Source organism: Lepidochelys olivacea (assembly GCF_965140295.1).
Source record: "Lepidochelys olivacea isolate rLepOli2 genome assembly, chromosome: 11".
Lineage (NCBI taxonomy): Eukaryota > Metazoa > Chordata > Testudines > Cheloniidae > Lepidochelys > Lepidochelys olivacea.
The window spans coordinates 5,149,820-5,166,709 of NC_140421.1; the positions used below are offsets into that span (position 1 = coordinate 5,149,820).

The window sequence follows — 16,890 nt, forward strand, 5'->3', positions numbered from 1 at the left end:
AGTCACACCGGTATTATGGTGTGGTGTGATGAGAGGAGAGTCCTGATCTTTCCTCTCATCCCTTGTGGTCCCCACCTCCACATTCTCAGTCTTCATTGCTGTGCATAACACCCCCATCCTCCCACAAGCCCAAGAACGCAACCTTGGGATCCTCTTTGCCTCTGCCCTCTCATTCTCCCCCTATATCCAGGCTGTGACCAAACCCTGCCTTCTTCCTTTACCACTCCAGAGCGCTCCCTCCCGATAGCTCTGTCCCTTGTCAGTGATCTGGTCTTCTACTGCCTCAGGTATTAACCTCTTCTCACTCCAGCCTGCCTTCACATCCTTTGGTTTGCCCACATCACACGGCTCACCGAGCCAACTCACTGACTCCCTGTTGCACTTTGTGTCAGGTTCAGACTTCCCCTTCCCTGAGCGACGGAGTTATCCTGACCTAACCCCTGGTGTAGATAGCCCCACGTCGACGGGATGGCTTCTCCTGTTGACACAGCCACTGCCTCTTGGGGAGGTGGAGTACCTACGCCAACAGGAGAACCTCTCCTGTCGGCATAAGTAGCATCTACACTAAGTGCTACAGCTGTAAGTAGAAAAGGAGGACTTGTGGCACCTTAGAGACTAACCAATTTATTTGAACATGAGCTTTCGTGAGCTACAGTATCGGATGAAGTGAGCTGTAGCTCACGGAAGCTCATGCTCAAATAAATGGGTTAGTCTCTAAGGTGCCACAAGGACTCCTTTTCTTTTTGCGAATACAGACTGACACGGCTGCTACTCTGACAGCTGTAAGTGTAGAGGTAACCCCACACACCTCCTGGGTGTGGTGGTCTGTCCTCTCTTATGGCACCGAGACCACTTAGAGCAGGGGTGGCCAGCCTGAGAAGGAGCCAGAATTTACCAATGGACATTGCCAAAGAGCCACAGTAATACGTCAGCAGCCCCTATCAGCGCCCCGCTCCCAGCGCCTCCCGCCCACTGGCAGCCCCGCCGATCAGCGCCTCCCCGCCCCCCTCACCTCCCAGGCAGCTGTTTCGTGGCGTGCAGGAGGCTCTGGGAGGGAGGGGGAGGAGCGAGGGCACGGCAGGCTCAGGGGAGGGGGCGGGAAGGGGTGGGGTGGGGGCAGGGCCTGTGGCAGAGCCAGGGGTTGAGCAGCGAGCTCCCCCTGGCCCATTGGAAAGCTGGTGCCTGTAGCTCCAGCCCCGGAGTTGCAGGTTGGCCACCCCTGACTTCGAGAGAGATTAATGAGTCTGCTCTACATCCTTAGCTAGGAACCATGTGGTTCTTAGCTCCTGAGGTAGGGGCTCATGCGTTTAACTCCAGAGGTCCCAGGTTCGATCCTGCCCGCTGACGACCTGGGTCTGTCGGTGTTCCATAGACAAGCCCTGAGACTGCAGCTCTGTCTACAAAGGTGAGTGTGCCTCCTCTTCCATTAAAATCACAGCCAATTAATTGTTCACCTGCCGTGTCTGAACCACCAAGGCGTATGCATGTGTTTCTAAATGGACTAAACACGTTAGCCTATTTCTGTGATCCATGTCCTTCCTTGCCTCTCCCTTTCCCTGTGCTGGGTCTCTTGTCCGTCCTGTCTGTCAATTAGACTGTAAGCTTTTTGGAATAGGCCCCTACCCGTCTTCTCTATGTTTTCTGCTATGTATCTAGCATTCTTATGGGTGCTAAATTTAACAATGGTTGGGCAGTTGATGTGCTGAGACGGCTGCCCATCACACTGACCAACCCTCTGTCTGCCCGTATCCATCCGCTGTCTCTTGTCTTACACTTACATGGTCAGCTTTTGGGGGCAAGGGCTGCCTTTTTGTTCTGTGTTTGTACAGCACCTAGCTCAGCGGGGTCCTGGCCCACGGCAGCACTGCAGTAAAATAAATAAGCAGCGGTATTGATAATACTGAGATGACATGGCAGATGTGCAGATGTGACTGTTGCCCTAGAACATAAGAACGGCCAGACTGGGTCAGACCAATGGTCCATCTAGCAAGTATCCTGTCTTCTGACAGTGGCCAACGTCAGGGGCATCAAAGGGAATGAACAGAACAGGGCAATTATGGAGTGATCCATCCCCTGTTGTCCAGTCCCAGCTTCCAGCAGTCAAAGGCTTTGGGACCCCTGGAGCATGGGCTTGCATCCCTGACCATATTGGCTCAGAGCCATTGATGGACCCATCCACCAGTAACTTATCTAATTCTTTTTTTAACCCAGTTATAGTTTTGGCCTTCACAACATCCCCTGGCGATGAGTTCCACAGGTTGACTGCGCTTTGTGTGAAGAAGTACTTCCTTAGGTTTGTGTTAAACCTACTGCCTATTAATTTCATGGGGTGACCCCTGGTTCTTGGATTATGAGAAGGCGTAAATAACACTTCCTTATTCATGTTCTCCACACCAGTCATGACTTTATAGACCTCCGTCATATCCTCCCCCTAGTTGTCTCTTTCCCAAGCTGAACAGTCCTGGTCTTTCAAATCGCTCCTCATGTGGAAGCTGCTCCATCCCCCGCCGTCATTTTTGTTGCCCTTCTCTGTACCTTTTCCAATTCTAATACAGCTGTTTTGAGACAATCTACTGGAGAGGATCAGAACCATTCAAATATGTGTCAGAGGCCCCACACTGCTACAAACTAAGGCCCAAAGGAGTTAGGCGCCTGAATACCTTTGAAGATCTGGGCCTAGCTGAGATTACCTTTTGGCTCAGGTTGTAGCGAGCCCCGCTTTAGAAGGGGGGAGAATCGGAGGCCTATCCCCCTGAAGTTCTGCATGGCTTTTGGGTTTGTGGCGCTTTGCCTAAATACACTTCAATGGGGACTAAAAACCCAAGGGCATAAACATGCTCCCAGAGCTACAGCGCGGGGAGCAGGGCCCATCCGAGGGTTGTGTGTGTGTGTGTGTGTGGCTTGCAAAGTCAAAGGAGGGCTGATAGAGCTGAGCAGGGGTTTCCCATTGCAGGGGCCTGCGGGAGCGGTCCCTTTAAGAAGCGGCCTCGCCTTTGGGGGCCGTGTGTCTTTAAAAGGCCGTCTCCTGGCGCCCGGCTCCCGGGGCAGGCGATGGCCATTGTCTCGCCCCGGGCTTCCCTCGCTCCGAGTCGTGCAGCCGCGCGGGTGAAAAGGCAAAGGCAAGATGGCTGAGACGGGCAAGGGAGTCACGGCGGGGAAAATCGCCAGCAACATGCAGAAGAAACTCACCCGCGCCCAGGAGAAGGTAAATCGAGGCAAGCCCCCGGCCGGGGGGCTCTGGGCGAGCTGGTTTGACTGGGGACGTGTCAGTGCAAGGGGGGGGGAGGGGTGTGTATGTGTGTTGCAGTCTTCCCCCCCCCCCGTAGTTTTCCTCCCCCCTCCACTCCCAAAGGCACTTGACGGCTCAGTAGCCCGGGGGGGGGGCTAGTGGTCGCCAGCCCGGAGTAGCCTCTTGGTGCCGCAGCTGCGGTAGCTCAGGGGGGCTCTGAGAGATCGGGGGTGCGCTGGTTGACCGCCGGTGGGAGGGGGTGGGGAGTGTGTGTTGTGTTGTGTGTGTGTGTGTGTGTGTGGGGGGGGGGGGTCACAAACAGCTGAAGCCAGGGAGCAGCGCTGCAGGCTGGACGCGCTTTGCTTTCCCATGCGGATCAGACCTGTGCATTTCTCCACCCCCCCCAGGGCAGCTTTCCGCCCCTCCCGCCTGGCTGCAGATGACCCCCCCCCCCGCGCCCCGCCCCGCTGTTCTGCCCTTGCTCCCCTGCACTGCATGGAGGGGGATTCCCCGGCAGGGCACCGCAGGGGGGCTGCCCCCCCAGGGAGTTCCCCAGTGGATTGCTGCGCGGTGTATGGCACCGGGGGGGTCCCAGCGTGAGACCCTGCAGACAGGGAGGGAGTGACGGGGGGGGGGGGGAGGTTCCCTAGGTGTGGATTAAATCCAGTGGGGTTGCAAAGCTCTCCCATAAATTCAAGTGCTTGGGTTGAACGCAGCCTTTCAAAGGCATGGCAGCCTCCCCCCCTACCCCCCCCCCCCCCGCCCTGGCTATTCTCTGGGCAGCCCCATGGATACTGGCATGGGAAGTGTTACAGGACCAGGCTCATAACATGGGCCCAGTAGCATGAAACCCTCTCCCGGGCACTGCAGTACAACAGCTCTCTCTGAAAAAGCTAGCCGTCCAGATCTGTCAGAGAGCAGCTCTCCTCTTGGCTGCCAGGCCCCCCTTCCTGTTCTGGACCCAGGTTTGCTCCCCGGGTTTATCACTGGAGGAGATCAAAAATTTAAAACTGGCTTTCAAGGGGGTTGCTGCATTTGGGGTCACTGCAGCTGTCTCAAGCGTTTGCTAGGGGAGAATGTGAAATTTTGCAGTGAGGTTTCCAACCAGCTTGTGTGCTCTAGTGGGGATCAGCTGGGGGGTGGGTGTGTGTGTGTGTGTGGTGGGGGGAAGGATGTGGCCTGTTCCCTCTGAAACTCCTTGTTGGCTGTAGATAGCACAGAAAAGCTCTGCTAATCTTTAGAAAGCACTGCATGGCAATTCAAGCAGATCTTTATGCTTTGCTAGTTGGGGGGTGCTAAGCTTGGCACCTAAGGGTGGGGGATTGAAGGAGTTCGACACCACCTACCTCCCTGTCTCACACTCTCCTCTAAAACCTAGAGCAAGATTTCCTAGCTTTCCCCTCTTTGATTCTCAGATTCTGGAGTCTGTCACTATGCTATGTATGCCTTCCTCTGCTAACATCAAGCTGTTGCTGGGGAGGATGAATTAGGGTCTCTTTCCTGATGTCAGGGAAAGGTTTGGGGACTATGCAGTGGATAGTTTTCATGTTCATCTCTCTGGGATCCTGCTCTGGACGCCAGATGCCTAGTCTGTGCAGGGATTATCGGACGTTTTATGCAGGGACACTGATCAGCTGTTTTTCATCTCAAGCACGCTCATCTTGGTTTTCAGTGATTGCTGTTACAGAAAGATGACATTGACTCAGTGAGGAGCAGTACATCTTTGGGAGAATGCTTCTGCAATGACTGTTTCTGTTCTCCAGGAGTTACCTTTAGCAATGATTAGCTCTAGATGGAAGGCCTGATTACACAAAGCAAAGTGAATGTAAAATGCTACCAGATCAGAATGGGGAAAGGAAATCCGAGCCCCTCTGCCTCTGCCCTCCCTGATAGGTCTCACTGAATTGCACTTATTTAATGAAGCTGGAATGGGGCCCATAATGTTGTCTGGCTGCTTTAAAAAGCAACCGAACAGTGACTGCACAGGGAGCAGCAATGAAAACGCCTGCTCCTACACACTGAACAAGAGAACGAGGACAACTCTTTGGTTGTAAACAATGAAAAAAGAATTGCAGGGCTTTGTTCATCCTCTGCTTGACCTCGATGAACTGATTCAATGGAGAGTCTCTCACTGGCATGGGAGACCTCACCCTCTTCTCCTGGGGAATGGCTTGCATAGAGGAGAGTTATCCCACTAATTTTGATACTAGCAAAGTAAGAGGTAGGCATATCGCAATAGTTACAGGATTACCATCAATCCTGCACAACATGGTAATGTAGGGAGACAAATGCAGTGAGCGTTACGCCATCACCTTGGCATTTGCCAGACTTTATTTCCTTTAAATAACTGATACATATAAATCACTGCTTGATGGGAAGAATGTAATGCCACTCTATGGTCTGAGAGAAGAGTTCTGTATATTTAAAGCCAGACATGAATAGTTGCATTAAGCAAAAGTGTTGAAGATAAGCTGGGTGGGTGCTCAGCACCCAAACCTATTTTAAAAAACAGTATGAAAAGGTTATCCCAAAAGGATGCTCTGAAAGATATAGCAATTTCCTTTTAAAAAAAACCTTATTAAATAAAATTGAAATAGCTTTGGAGCCCACTGTATTAAAAATGCAAAATGTATACATCATTGTGGGATCTCATGTAACTTTGCTAAGGGGGAGATGTGACCAGTGTGAACCCTGGGAAGTGTTATGAGCTTCAGAGGACTATTTGCCAGGCAAGAATGAACTTTTGGGACAAAGTTAAGTTGGTTTCCTGGAGAGGAGGTGAATGGAAAATCCTTCCTCTGATTATGCAAAGACCCAGCCTTTTGAAGCTATGCCCTGAGAAGAGAACCATTGTCTGCTGTTCACCTGCTACTTGAGGCCAAGATCAAAGCCAACGCTGTATAGAGGAAAGAATTAACTATCCATGATTGTGTGTATTCTGAGCGAAAGCTGATATAAAATTGTGACCACAAGAAAGAACCCTAGGAGGGGTTTGAAGGAATGATCACTTACCAGAGCCCCTGGTAGAGCTGAGGGTGATCTCTGGTAAGCTTGTTAGCAGGCATGTAGTTTTTTATTGTTTTTAATCTGTTTTCTCTGTAATGCTTTCACCTTAATAATAAATGTGCTTGCTTAGAAAGGGCTGTGTGGGTAACTTATCACTGTGGGCAGTTATGCTGTTAACTGCCTTCTCGCCAGAGGCTATATGCAGCTGCTGGCTGTTTAGGTTGTCTGGCTTGCTGGGAATATCGCAGTTTAGGCTGGGAACTGTGCAGCCTGGAAAAACCCTGGTCTAAAGGGAAAGAGATGGGTCTACCCTCAAGAGAGGTGATGGCTGCGGAGCTAGAAGCCTACAAGTGGGTGCCCTTGCTGGACCACAAAGTGGGAATACAGATGCAGTTGCCTTGAACTGTGATAGATGCTCCAGGGAATTTTCACTGCCTTTTAAGCATAGGCACCAACTCTGTGGGTGCCCCAGCTGATCAACTCCTCCCCCTCCCTCCCAGTGCCTCCTGGCTAATGTGGTCAGCTCTTTCACCATGTGCAGGGGGAGCTGGGAGGGAGGGGGAGGAGCGGGGATGGAGCACACTGGGAGGAGGGGGCAGAGAAAGGCAGGGTGGGAGCTTGGGGGAATGGATGGAGTGGGGATGGGGCCCGGGGTTGAGTGGGGGTTGAGCACCCCCTTGGCAAAGGACAAAGCAAGCGCTTATGCTTTTAAGGCTTACAGTGTCCCTGTTATGTATGCTTTTTAGGTTTTATATTTAGAATGAGAATCCCTCCTCCTCCATTGATTTCCAGCTTGAGTGCTGGGAGTTTATGATCTCAGCAATGTCCCTGGTGATGAATTTGAGCCTTGTATTGAATGAAGAATGATGTCTTATTCAGTACTAAATTCACAATGGAAGACTGGAGACATTCTCTTTCCGCTTCTGAGATCTCTGTTGTGTAAAGGACGTAAGATGTTCCTTCAGATATGGTGTTCGTCCGCTTTTCACCAAAGCTCTTGGTTTATTTCCAGAAGATACTTTCTTACGTCCGGCAGAAATATGCGGCAAAGCGGTTGGGTAATTGGATACAAAATCTTGTTCATTCATGTTCAGCCTAGAGTTGCCATGAGTAAAAATTGTTACCATCTGGTGGTTATTCAGTGATCCATGTAAAGAATGATTGTGGTGTCTCAGACTGGTTACAGGTGTCCACACCGCAAAAACAACCATCATAAATGGTACTTACACCCTTTTTGGCAGCCTTAACAGAGAAGCTGGTGATTGATGAGACTTGGGCAAGAAATGGCCTCTTGCAGTATGGCTACACAGCAGCTGGGAGAGTGATTCTCACCTACAGTAGATATAGATGTGCTAGCCCTTTCTGAGCTAGGGTGCTAAAAATAGTGGTATGGATACAGTGGCTCAGGCTGACCTCCTGAATACATCCTCATTGGGGGGGGGGGGGTATTTGGGTGAGTACCTTAAACTGCTGCTATTTTTCGTGTGCTAGCTTGAGCAGAGCTAATATCTTTCTATCCAATCTCTCTATATAGCGACCTGAACTGGGAATCTTGCCTCCCACCAGCAGCCGGGTAGACACCCGTAATCATTTAGTTTAGTCGGGGATGAGGCATGTTGGTGGGACAGGTTCATTGCAGTTGTCTATCCTGTAGATAACTGGTGTATCTTCAGCTTCTGAGACGTTAAATATGGGGTTCTAAACTCACTCTAAAGGGGGGGGAGGTAGGGGGAAGAGGTTGGTGCCACAAAAACATTACAGATGTTCACGTCCGAGGTCATCATGGGCCTAGTGTTGAAGTTTGTTTGCACTTTTTATGGCATGTAATAAATGCGCCACAATCTATGCTTTTCTTTCTCTTTTTAGCCTATAATAATCTAGTTTTATTTAGATTGTAAATATCTCTTCCCAGTGCTTTACTGATACCAGTCTTATACCCTGAATTAAGTCATCCTAGCTCTGTTCCAGGGATTTGTTGTTTCTAGGCCTTTCAGTCTATCTGCATGAACACAAATTTTCACTTAACATTTAAATAAAAATGAATTTGGCTTATTGGAATGAATCTTGGCATCCTAGAAATTCCTCAGGTGGAGGGTCGATTAATGCCTCAAACTGATGACTGACTACTTCTTGCTCAGCTGGGCATGTCACAGAGACAAACCTGTTTAGTCATTACTAACCTCTCCTATTGGCTGGCTAGAGAGCAGGAGTGGAATGATAGCTGTGTCGAGAGCTGCTCAGGATTTAAGGTGTCTGGAGGCAAGCCAGCAAGGCGAGGAGAGAAATGTGTGGTAGATGCAAGGAATCAAACTATCAGGTTTGGGGCAAAGGATTTCTGCAAGAATAATGTGAGGTAGAAATAATAAACTAGTTTATGCCTATTGCTCCAGGCTTGGATTGTGTGTGTGTTGGGGTGTGTTTGTCATGTTTTTATTTGTTGTTCTGTTGGTATTTAGAGACGAGTGGTGGTCTCTTTTCATGGTGTGGTAAATATTACATTAAAAGACCTCTGCATCTAGTTCAACCTTCCAGACGTTTGGGGGTGGTGGGCGGGGGGGGGGGTACAGTCTTCTATGACATCAATAAGGTATAATCATGCTAGTTAATGTGAATGCTAACAAACAAATCCATCATCACTTCCCTAGCTTTATTCCTAATCTAAGCAAACTAAAAGCAGGGGGGATTCCTTCTAGATCAAGCTGTTTCAATGATGGTTTATGTTATGGTAGGCCTCCCCAGTGTGATTTTTAGATCACAGGTCTGGAAGTCAGGACTCCCAGGTTCTAACTTTCCCAGCTGCCACTGACTTGCTGTGTTACCCTGGGCATTTTACTTCAACTCTCTTCCTCACATGTACTCTGGGGATGATGACACAGCCATCTTTGTAAAGGGGCTTTGATAGAACACCCTTCTGAGGCTATCAGTGCAAAGTGTTATCAGTTTATTATTGGTGAGCATAACGCTTTATATACCAGTAAGACAAGCACTCCTTTAAAGAATTAACAATCCTAGGTAAATGGTTAATGGTGAGCAATAACAAAGGACCCTGGGGTGGAAGGTGGCTGGGAAGGAAGGGGTAGAAGAAAACTGTTCTTGCTCTGTCTCTCAATCCCTTTCTCGAATAAATTGTCTGTCACAAGAATGGTGTTCAGAAGGGAGCTGTCTCTTCACTGATCCGACTCTGTTCCTTTCTTTTTCTCTGTTTCCTTAGCCCTTCTCTGAACAGGAGCCAAGAGAAGGATGTCAATGGGTAGGAAGGATTTAGCAAAAAGGCGGGCCTTGCATGTTGATCAGACCTGGTCTCAGTCCCACTCTTATGTGAAGAAACCCAGAGGTGGGGTCCAACAGCTAAGAACCCCCTGAGTGAAATTCTGGCCTTATTGAAGTCCATGGGAGGTTTGCTGCTGACTTTAGTTGGCCCAAGGATTTTGCCTCTGTGGTCCCCAGAGTCTTAAGCTGGTCTTCTCCAGCTGTGGACTGCAGCTGTCTGGAGGCAGCCTCGGAGCTAGCCAGGTCCTAGCTCTGAGGACATCTTTGGAGGTCTTATAGACTTGTATTGGAAAAGTAGAAAAGGGACTAGTGCCTTGTGTTGCCTTGGCCCTACTGTTGCAGGGAGTAAATGACTGAAAAAATATGCCTGCCTGGTCTGTTCAAGACGGTGGAATTCATTTTTGCTGCACCTCAGGTTCCTCATGGCCTTTCAAAGCCTTGATCTAGTGCTACTGTTTGACCTCATTCCTGGGCAAAGTGTCAAATGCTCTGTGTAACGTCAGGCAGGAGGCGTGCAGAAGTGGCGATGCAGCGGGGGACAGAAGTACTGTACCTGTGCTGATCCTGTCAGGAACTGTCTTTTTCTGGAGAACTTGCCAGCAGCTTATACAAGGCTTGCTTTGTGGGTGGTGGTCTCTTTCGTAACACTGGTAAAGGGCCTTCTTCACCTGCCTTTCCTAGACATAATCCTGGAAGTGACAACATGACTCTAAAAGCCATAATTAAGGACAGCTGCAAACTGACCACATTGTAGCTAATTCATTTAGGAAACACAAAGCTCTGGAATGCTTTCTGATTCAGCTCTCTCCCTCTTTTCACTTGTGATTTTAATTTGATTATTGCAGCAAGCCCTCTCTAAAATTATTCTTGGGAGGTCAGGGCTTTGCATTGTTTACTGAGGTAGTTGTAAGAGGAATTTTGGTAAGACTTCAAGGGAGATTTACAATAGCCCCCTGGAAAAGTTACTCTGGCTGGGAGGTTAATTGAATAGCTTTTGGTCCTTCAGCCTTTCTTCGCTGCTAATCATTGCCCTAGAGTAAAACCACGTCATTTTAATTATTAATTATTGTTACAGGGTCATAAACTTGCCTGGCACTTTACCAGAAAAGAAGTCAAGTCACTGCCCTGAAGCATTTACAATCTGAGGTGCTCAGCACCTTGCCAGATTGCATCCTAAGGGCATGGCCACACTACTAAATTAAGTCGACCTAACTTAAGTAGGCATGCAGCTGCCACAGTAATAACATCAGCTGTGCATGTCTACACTTCGCTTCTTGTGTCAGAGGCCTGGGTCCTCTCCAGGAGCACGTGCACCAATTGAACTGTCAGTGTGGGGCATAGCGGGACAGCTTCTGAAAGCCCGCAACAGTTGATGTAAGTAATGTTGCGTCTACACTGATGCTGTGTTGATCTAGCTACATAGACATTGACGCTCTTGGAGGTGGAGTTAAGTGGGTGTAGTGGGCGAGTTCCCTTGGTGGGAGCAAAGTTGTAGTGTAAACACTAACCGAGTTAGGTCAACGTAAACAGCTATGCGTCACCCTAACTCTGTAGTGTAGATGCTGGCCTCCTTTCCTTCCCACTGCCCTCCTCCTCTTCCCACCAACTTGGCCGATTTTTATCACAAGGGGCAGGGTTTTGGAAGACTTGTGGAGCCTGTCTGGTGGTGACGTGAGAAGCTCCAGGCCTCTTGTGAAGTTCAGCCTTGTGGGAAGCCAGCAGAGTCTCTTCCCCTCGGCCTGGCTTCACTCTCCCCTTCCCCATGTGAGAAATAGACAGGAAGGTGCACGCATCTGCTCCTTCCCCTACCCTCTGCAGCACCTGGCCTCGGGGGAGGGAAAGAATTGCTCCAGGAGCTAACACCCTCCAGGCTGGGAAAGTGGGAGACGGTCCTACTGGAGCCTCTGAGGTCTCAGGGGTGTGAGGGGGTATGGGAAGAACCTTAGGAGAAGCAGAAGTGAGGCTGGGGACTGGTGGGACTGGGGTGCTGCTGAGTTCAGGGAAGGGGAGAGGCTGCGGGAAGGAAGAATAATTAATTAAAATAAGAATCATTTTAAGCTATTTGGACAATTATGAAGGTTTTTTTTTAAAAAAAACAACAAAATAATTTATTGTAATTACTGAACAATGTATATATTTATGTAGTGATCAAAATCATGCAGAGAAGAAAGATTTAAAATGGTTTTTGAGATACTTTGAATGTGACTGAATGGATTATTTAAAAATGATATTTAGGGATTATAAATATAATTAGTAATAAATATAAAAGGCTCCAAAAGCTGGCTGACATTGCAAAGATATTCTTGCATGTGAAGGTCTTTGCAGCTCATATGGATCACTATTGAAAAATAACTGGAAAATTTTCTACTTTGAGTGCCTTGTGTTTCCAGGATGTTCATTGTTCATTTTTCAGCTCCATTTTGTAGGCCTTGTGTGGTATATTTCTAAATAAGTATGAATTAGGTTTTTCCATCATATTTTATCTTTATCACACTATGGAGCTCTCCATTGAGTACTTCTGCATGCAAGAACTTAACAGAAGTGCGCCCTCTTTTCCCTACCAGCATAGTTGCTGCTTTCCATTTTTGAAGGGATGCTTTTGAGGGGATATCCATCCTAAAAAGGAGATACCGTTCACAGAAGCATTACAATGATATTGAAATTAGTTTCTCACTTCTTAGGAGTAGCTCAGATAAAACAAAGTCTTAACCATTTTGTGACCTCTCCCTTCCAATTCTCCTAACTAGGTTTGTGTACCTTCAGTGTACAGACTCTCCATCTCCTCAGCCAGGGTGAGGCATGCGTGCATTAAAGGTTGTATTCAGTGTTGTTGTAGCCATGTTGGCCCCAGGATATTAGAGAGACAAGGGGGAGGTAATATCTTTTATTGGACCAACTTCTGTTGGTGAGAGAGACAAGCTATTGAGCCATCCAGGGCTGCTCTTCAGGTCTGGAAAAGGTACTCCTGGTGTCACAGCTAAATACAAGGTGGAACAGATAGTTTAGTATAAGTATCGGGCACATATTGTAAAGGGACTATTCAAGGTAGAGTGGCCCATTAACATATCCATAGTCCTAGGACAAAAAGTGTGGGGGGACAGTGGTTTACAGGTTGTTGTAATAAGCCATAAATCAAGTGAGAACCTGCTTCAATACAGAAATAAACTCCTCTTGCAACCTCCCCCTCCCCCCACCAAACTGGAACCCATATGGGGTATCATCAAACAGCTACAACCCATACTTCATGGGGACCCCCCCAAAAGAAATTGTTCCTGAACTCCCATTTCTGGTCTCAAGCAACCCCCAACCTCCATGCTCATCAGAAGTAAGCTCCCCACAGACCAGAACACACCAACTCAAAGTGACCCCAGACTCTGCCAGGATAACAGATGCAGAACCTGCAGACATATCTCCAGTTCACTGCTACAATGATCAGTGCCTCCCAACACACCTCTAAAGATCCATGGATCCTACCACTGCCTAGGACAACAAGTGGGTGCATCCCATGCTGTGCCCTAAATGCCCCAATAGCAACAATGAGAGTGAAACCAGACAGTCACTGTGCTCTCGAATCAACTTGCACAGGAAAATGATGCAAGACAAAAACACCCCCGTCTGTCACCTGTGAGTGAACGCTTTTCACAAAGTAAATACTCCTATATCTCACCTCTCCATCCTCTTCTCAAAGGAAACCCGCACAACACTTTCAGAAGATGAGCCTGGGAGCTTAAATTCATAACTCTGTTAGACCCTGAAAATCATGGACTGAACGCACACACTTGGATTTATGGCTGTAACCCACTAACCCCCTTTTTTTGTCCTATGACTGCAGAGGTGTTAACAGGCCACTCTCCCTTGAATAAAGCAAAGGAGGACTTGTGGCACCTTAGAGACTAACCAATTTATTTGAGCAGAAGCTTTCGTGAGCTACAGCTCACTTCATCGGATGCTGTAGCTCACGAAAGCTTATGCTCACATAAATTGGTTAGTCTCTAAGGTGCCACAAGTCCTCCTTTTCTTTTTGCGAATACAGACTAACACGGCTGCTACTCTGAAATCTCCCTTGAATGGTCCCTTTACAATATGTGCTAACTACATATGCTAAACAAGCTGTTCCACCTTGCATTTTGCTGTGATGCTGGAAGCACCTTTCCTAGACCTGAGGGAGTTCTGTGTGTGTCTGCATTAAAGGTTTACTTTCCCACCTGAAATTAATCTCCTGGAAACGTGTGTTTGATAGAGGGGAATTAAAAAGTCAAATGACAGATGAAGAGCATGTTGATTTTTAAATCCTATGATTTGTGGGGCCAATCTCGTGATTTTTTTTTTTCCTCCCAGGATCTGAGTCATGATTTTTGATCTGAGATTGGCAATACTGCTTGAAGCTTCTACATTAAAATATATATATAGTTTATTTGAAGGGAAGATGAGGGCTTAATTGACAGGTATTTGATTTTTGTCATGTTATGGGACCCATCCTAGTTCCATCACACAGTGCAACCTTCACAGCTCCACGTGGGCTGCCGGACCATGCAGAGCCCTTGCCCCAGTCAGTTGCACTGGCAATTTACCAGGACCCCGAAGGCTGCACTTGATTTGCATTAACAGAACAGATTGCAGCCACCCTCTTCTTCAGGGAGATGCAGCAGATGATCCTAGCGTTCGGATCTCCCTATTTATATTAGTGACGCTGGGACATGTATTCTGAGCACTGTCTTTTTTAAAGATAAAGTTGTATTATTCTGAGCTGCATTTGGCCAGCGGGCTCTGCATTATCCACCCTTGTACAATGTGCCTTTTCTATTTATTCAACACAAGAACAAGAATTAAATAGCTGCTGTGGTGGCTTCAAAAACCGCCCACACAAAGAGCTTGGTCTCCTAATGTCAGCAGCATAGAGGAAATTGTTGGCGACTTGGAATGGACAGCCTGCCTTTTAACCTTCTGCTCCATAGCTAGTTTATTTGCCTTGCTGAAGTTCATTAACAATCAATCTAAGTTTCAGAGTGGTAGCCATGTTAGTCTGTATCAGCAAAAACAACGAGGAGTCCTTGTGGCACCGTAAACTAACAAATTTATTTAGGCATAAGCTTTCGTGGGCTCAAACCCACTTCACCAGATGCATGGAGTGAAAAATACAGTAAGCTGTGTGTGTACAGCACATGAAAAGATGGGTTGCCTTACCTGGTGGTGGTGGTGGTGGGGGGTCAGTGCTAATGAGTCCAATCCAATTTAGGTGGAAGTTAGCACTAACCCCCACACGCGCACACACACTTGGTAAGGCAACTCCCATCTTTTCATGTGCTGTAATATATATATACTGCTTACTGTATTTTTCACTCATGCATCTGATGAAGTGGGTTTTAGCCCACAAAAGCTTATGCCCAAATTTGTTAGTGCCACAAGGACGCCTTGCTTAAACAGTCTAAGTGTTCCACAAGAGAAAGTGAAGTGAAAGTATAATAATCTGGTGTCAGCAACTGCTGAGCTAAGAGAAACTGAAATGTAGCTTTTATTTATTTAAAAAAACTTTGAAGAAAGTCACTCATTTAACATGCAAGTTTAGCTCATTTGACACTTAGGTCGCATCACATTTAAATAAACACCGAGACATAAGCAGAGGCCTTTGCAGAAAAGCATAGTTTTGAGGGCAGTAGGGACAACAGATCTGACATGGGATTTTTGCAGTGGGTACATTTTGGTGAGGTATGGACCTCAGATGGTTCAGGTCAGTACTCGGAATTTCAGATACATTTGCAAATTATTTGAACCTCTTGGATCTTTACAAACTGGTTGCTACTGTGAGAGGGTTTCAGCCGTGAAAGAAACGAAAACTATAGTAGTGCAAAGCAAATAGAAAATAACTGTGCAGGGTTGGTGAGGATTAAGACACGCAGGTTAGGGTTGGCTTGCATGCACGGTTAGTGTGTTCACCCATGCAAACTAGGTAACTTTGGAGGTGCGTCTACTTCATTTGCCTGTCCAGTTACTAAATGTGTATGCACAATCCTGCTAAATATGCAAGCAAATTAAATGGCTAAACTGAAAACTGGCCATAGATTTTTTTTTTAATTGATATAAGATCACAGAAAGCCCAAGTTTAAAAAAAAAAAAAAAGGTACTTTAGGGTTCCTTCAGCCTGTTCGTGTAAACTTTCTCACAAATTAGTAAGATGATAAAAAGCTTACCCTATCTGCTGAGGAGGCCTTGGAAATTAGAGTGCAACGCAGCCTCTTTTGCCTTGGGAATATGTGTATGCCCATATTGATTGCCTGGCCAGAGAAACCAGGCATACAGGGAACCTGTAGATGGAATAGTTGATGGATTGGAAAACAAGACTGATCGTGCCTTCCCACGCTCTTTCTCTGTGTAGTGTAAACAGAAGTCCTGCAGAACTCTACTCGGTATGAACTGAAATATATCGAACATGTTCAGGAGAACTCTTCCTCCAGAGCTGCGCCCTGCAGTTGAAAAGCTTTTTCATTAATTGTCCCTCATGGCAGCATAGTGCTGTTTGTAAGAACCACTACTAAGTTCAGCCATTGCTGGCTTTTTTTTGCCCCTCAATTTAGAAAGAGGGAGAAGTCTAGACAGCAGATGTTCCTTAAAATAGGCTGCAGCGCAGGGTGAAGAGAGCACTAAATATTTGACTATTTCAGAGCAAAACATTATTTAGGAGTGACAAATCCATGACTAAAGAAACTTGGTTAGTGTTACCGGTTTGTTAATGGCCTGGTAATGAATAAAACCTAGTGTGCCGGACTGTCTGCAAGATGTCTGCCATTTTAGGCCTAAGAAAATAGTTACCTGGTTTGGAATGATTCATTAACTATGCAGTTCTCTGTCAAGCATGTGGGGTGTTTTTTCCCCAAAGTTGATGGGCTTTTTGGTTGGAATTGCCCAATAGCTACACCTTCCAAGGAAGTTATTTTATCAGCATAGTAACTAGAGCTGAGCAGAGACAGAGTAAACATTTTTCAGTGAATAGTTGCTCACATTCCAGGGTGAAATTGAATTAGATAGGACTGCAATGCTCCCGTTCACTTTCCATGACCACTAGTCCAGTACTGAAATACTTCAATGTTGGCTGAAACTTTTTTTGAGAGGCATCAGCCATTGTAAAATTTGCAATTCATCCTGCGTCAAATACGACAGTGTTCCATGCTGCATCATCATCATTTAATAAATAAAATATTCTCTGTTCCAAAGCACTTACACTCCAAAGGACAGACCTACAGAATACAGATACTGCTGGACTAGTGGCTCTCAACCTTTCCAGACGACTGTACCCCTTTCAGGAATCTATGTCTTGCGCACCCCCAAGTTACACTTCACTTGAAAACTACTTGCTTACAAAGTCAGACATAAAAAGACAAGTGTCCCTG

At 47.0% G+C, this 16,890-nt stretch overlaps 1 protein-coding gene across 8 annotated transcripts in view; it reads left to right on the forward strand.

The window, feature by feature from the left end:
• Nucleotides 1–2,963: 2,963 nt before the first annotated feature.
• Nucleotides 2,964–16,890, forward strand: part of BIN1 (bridging integrator 1) — a 155,106-nt gene continuing 141,179 nt past the window's right edge. For 3 of the 8 annotated variants that reach the window (XM_084643536.1, XM_084643537.1, XM_084643539.1), the window contains exon 1: nucleotides 2,976–3,205. In XM_084643536.1, coding sequence (XP_084499662.1) covers nucleotides 3,125–3,205 — 81 coding nt within the window. In that variant the 5' untranslated portion in view covers nucleotides 2,976–3,124. Of the gene's footprint in view, nucleotides 3,206–16,890 lie in introns of all 8 variants that reach the window. The other 5 variants (XM_084643538.1, XM_084643541.1, XM_084643540.1 and 2 more) reach the window with 4 other exon arrangements.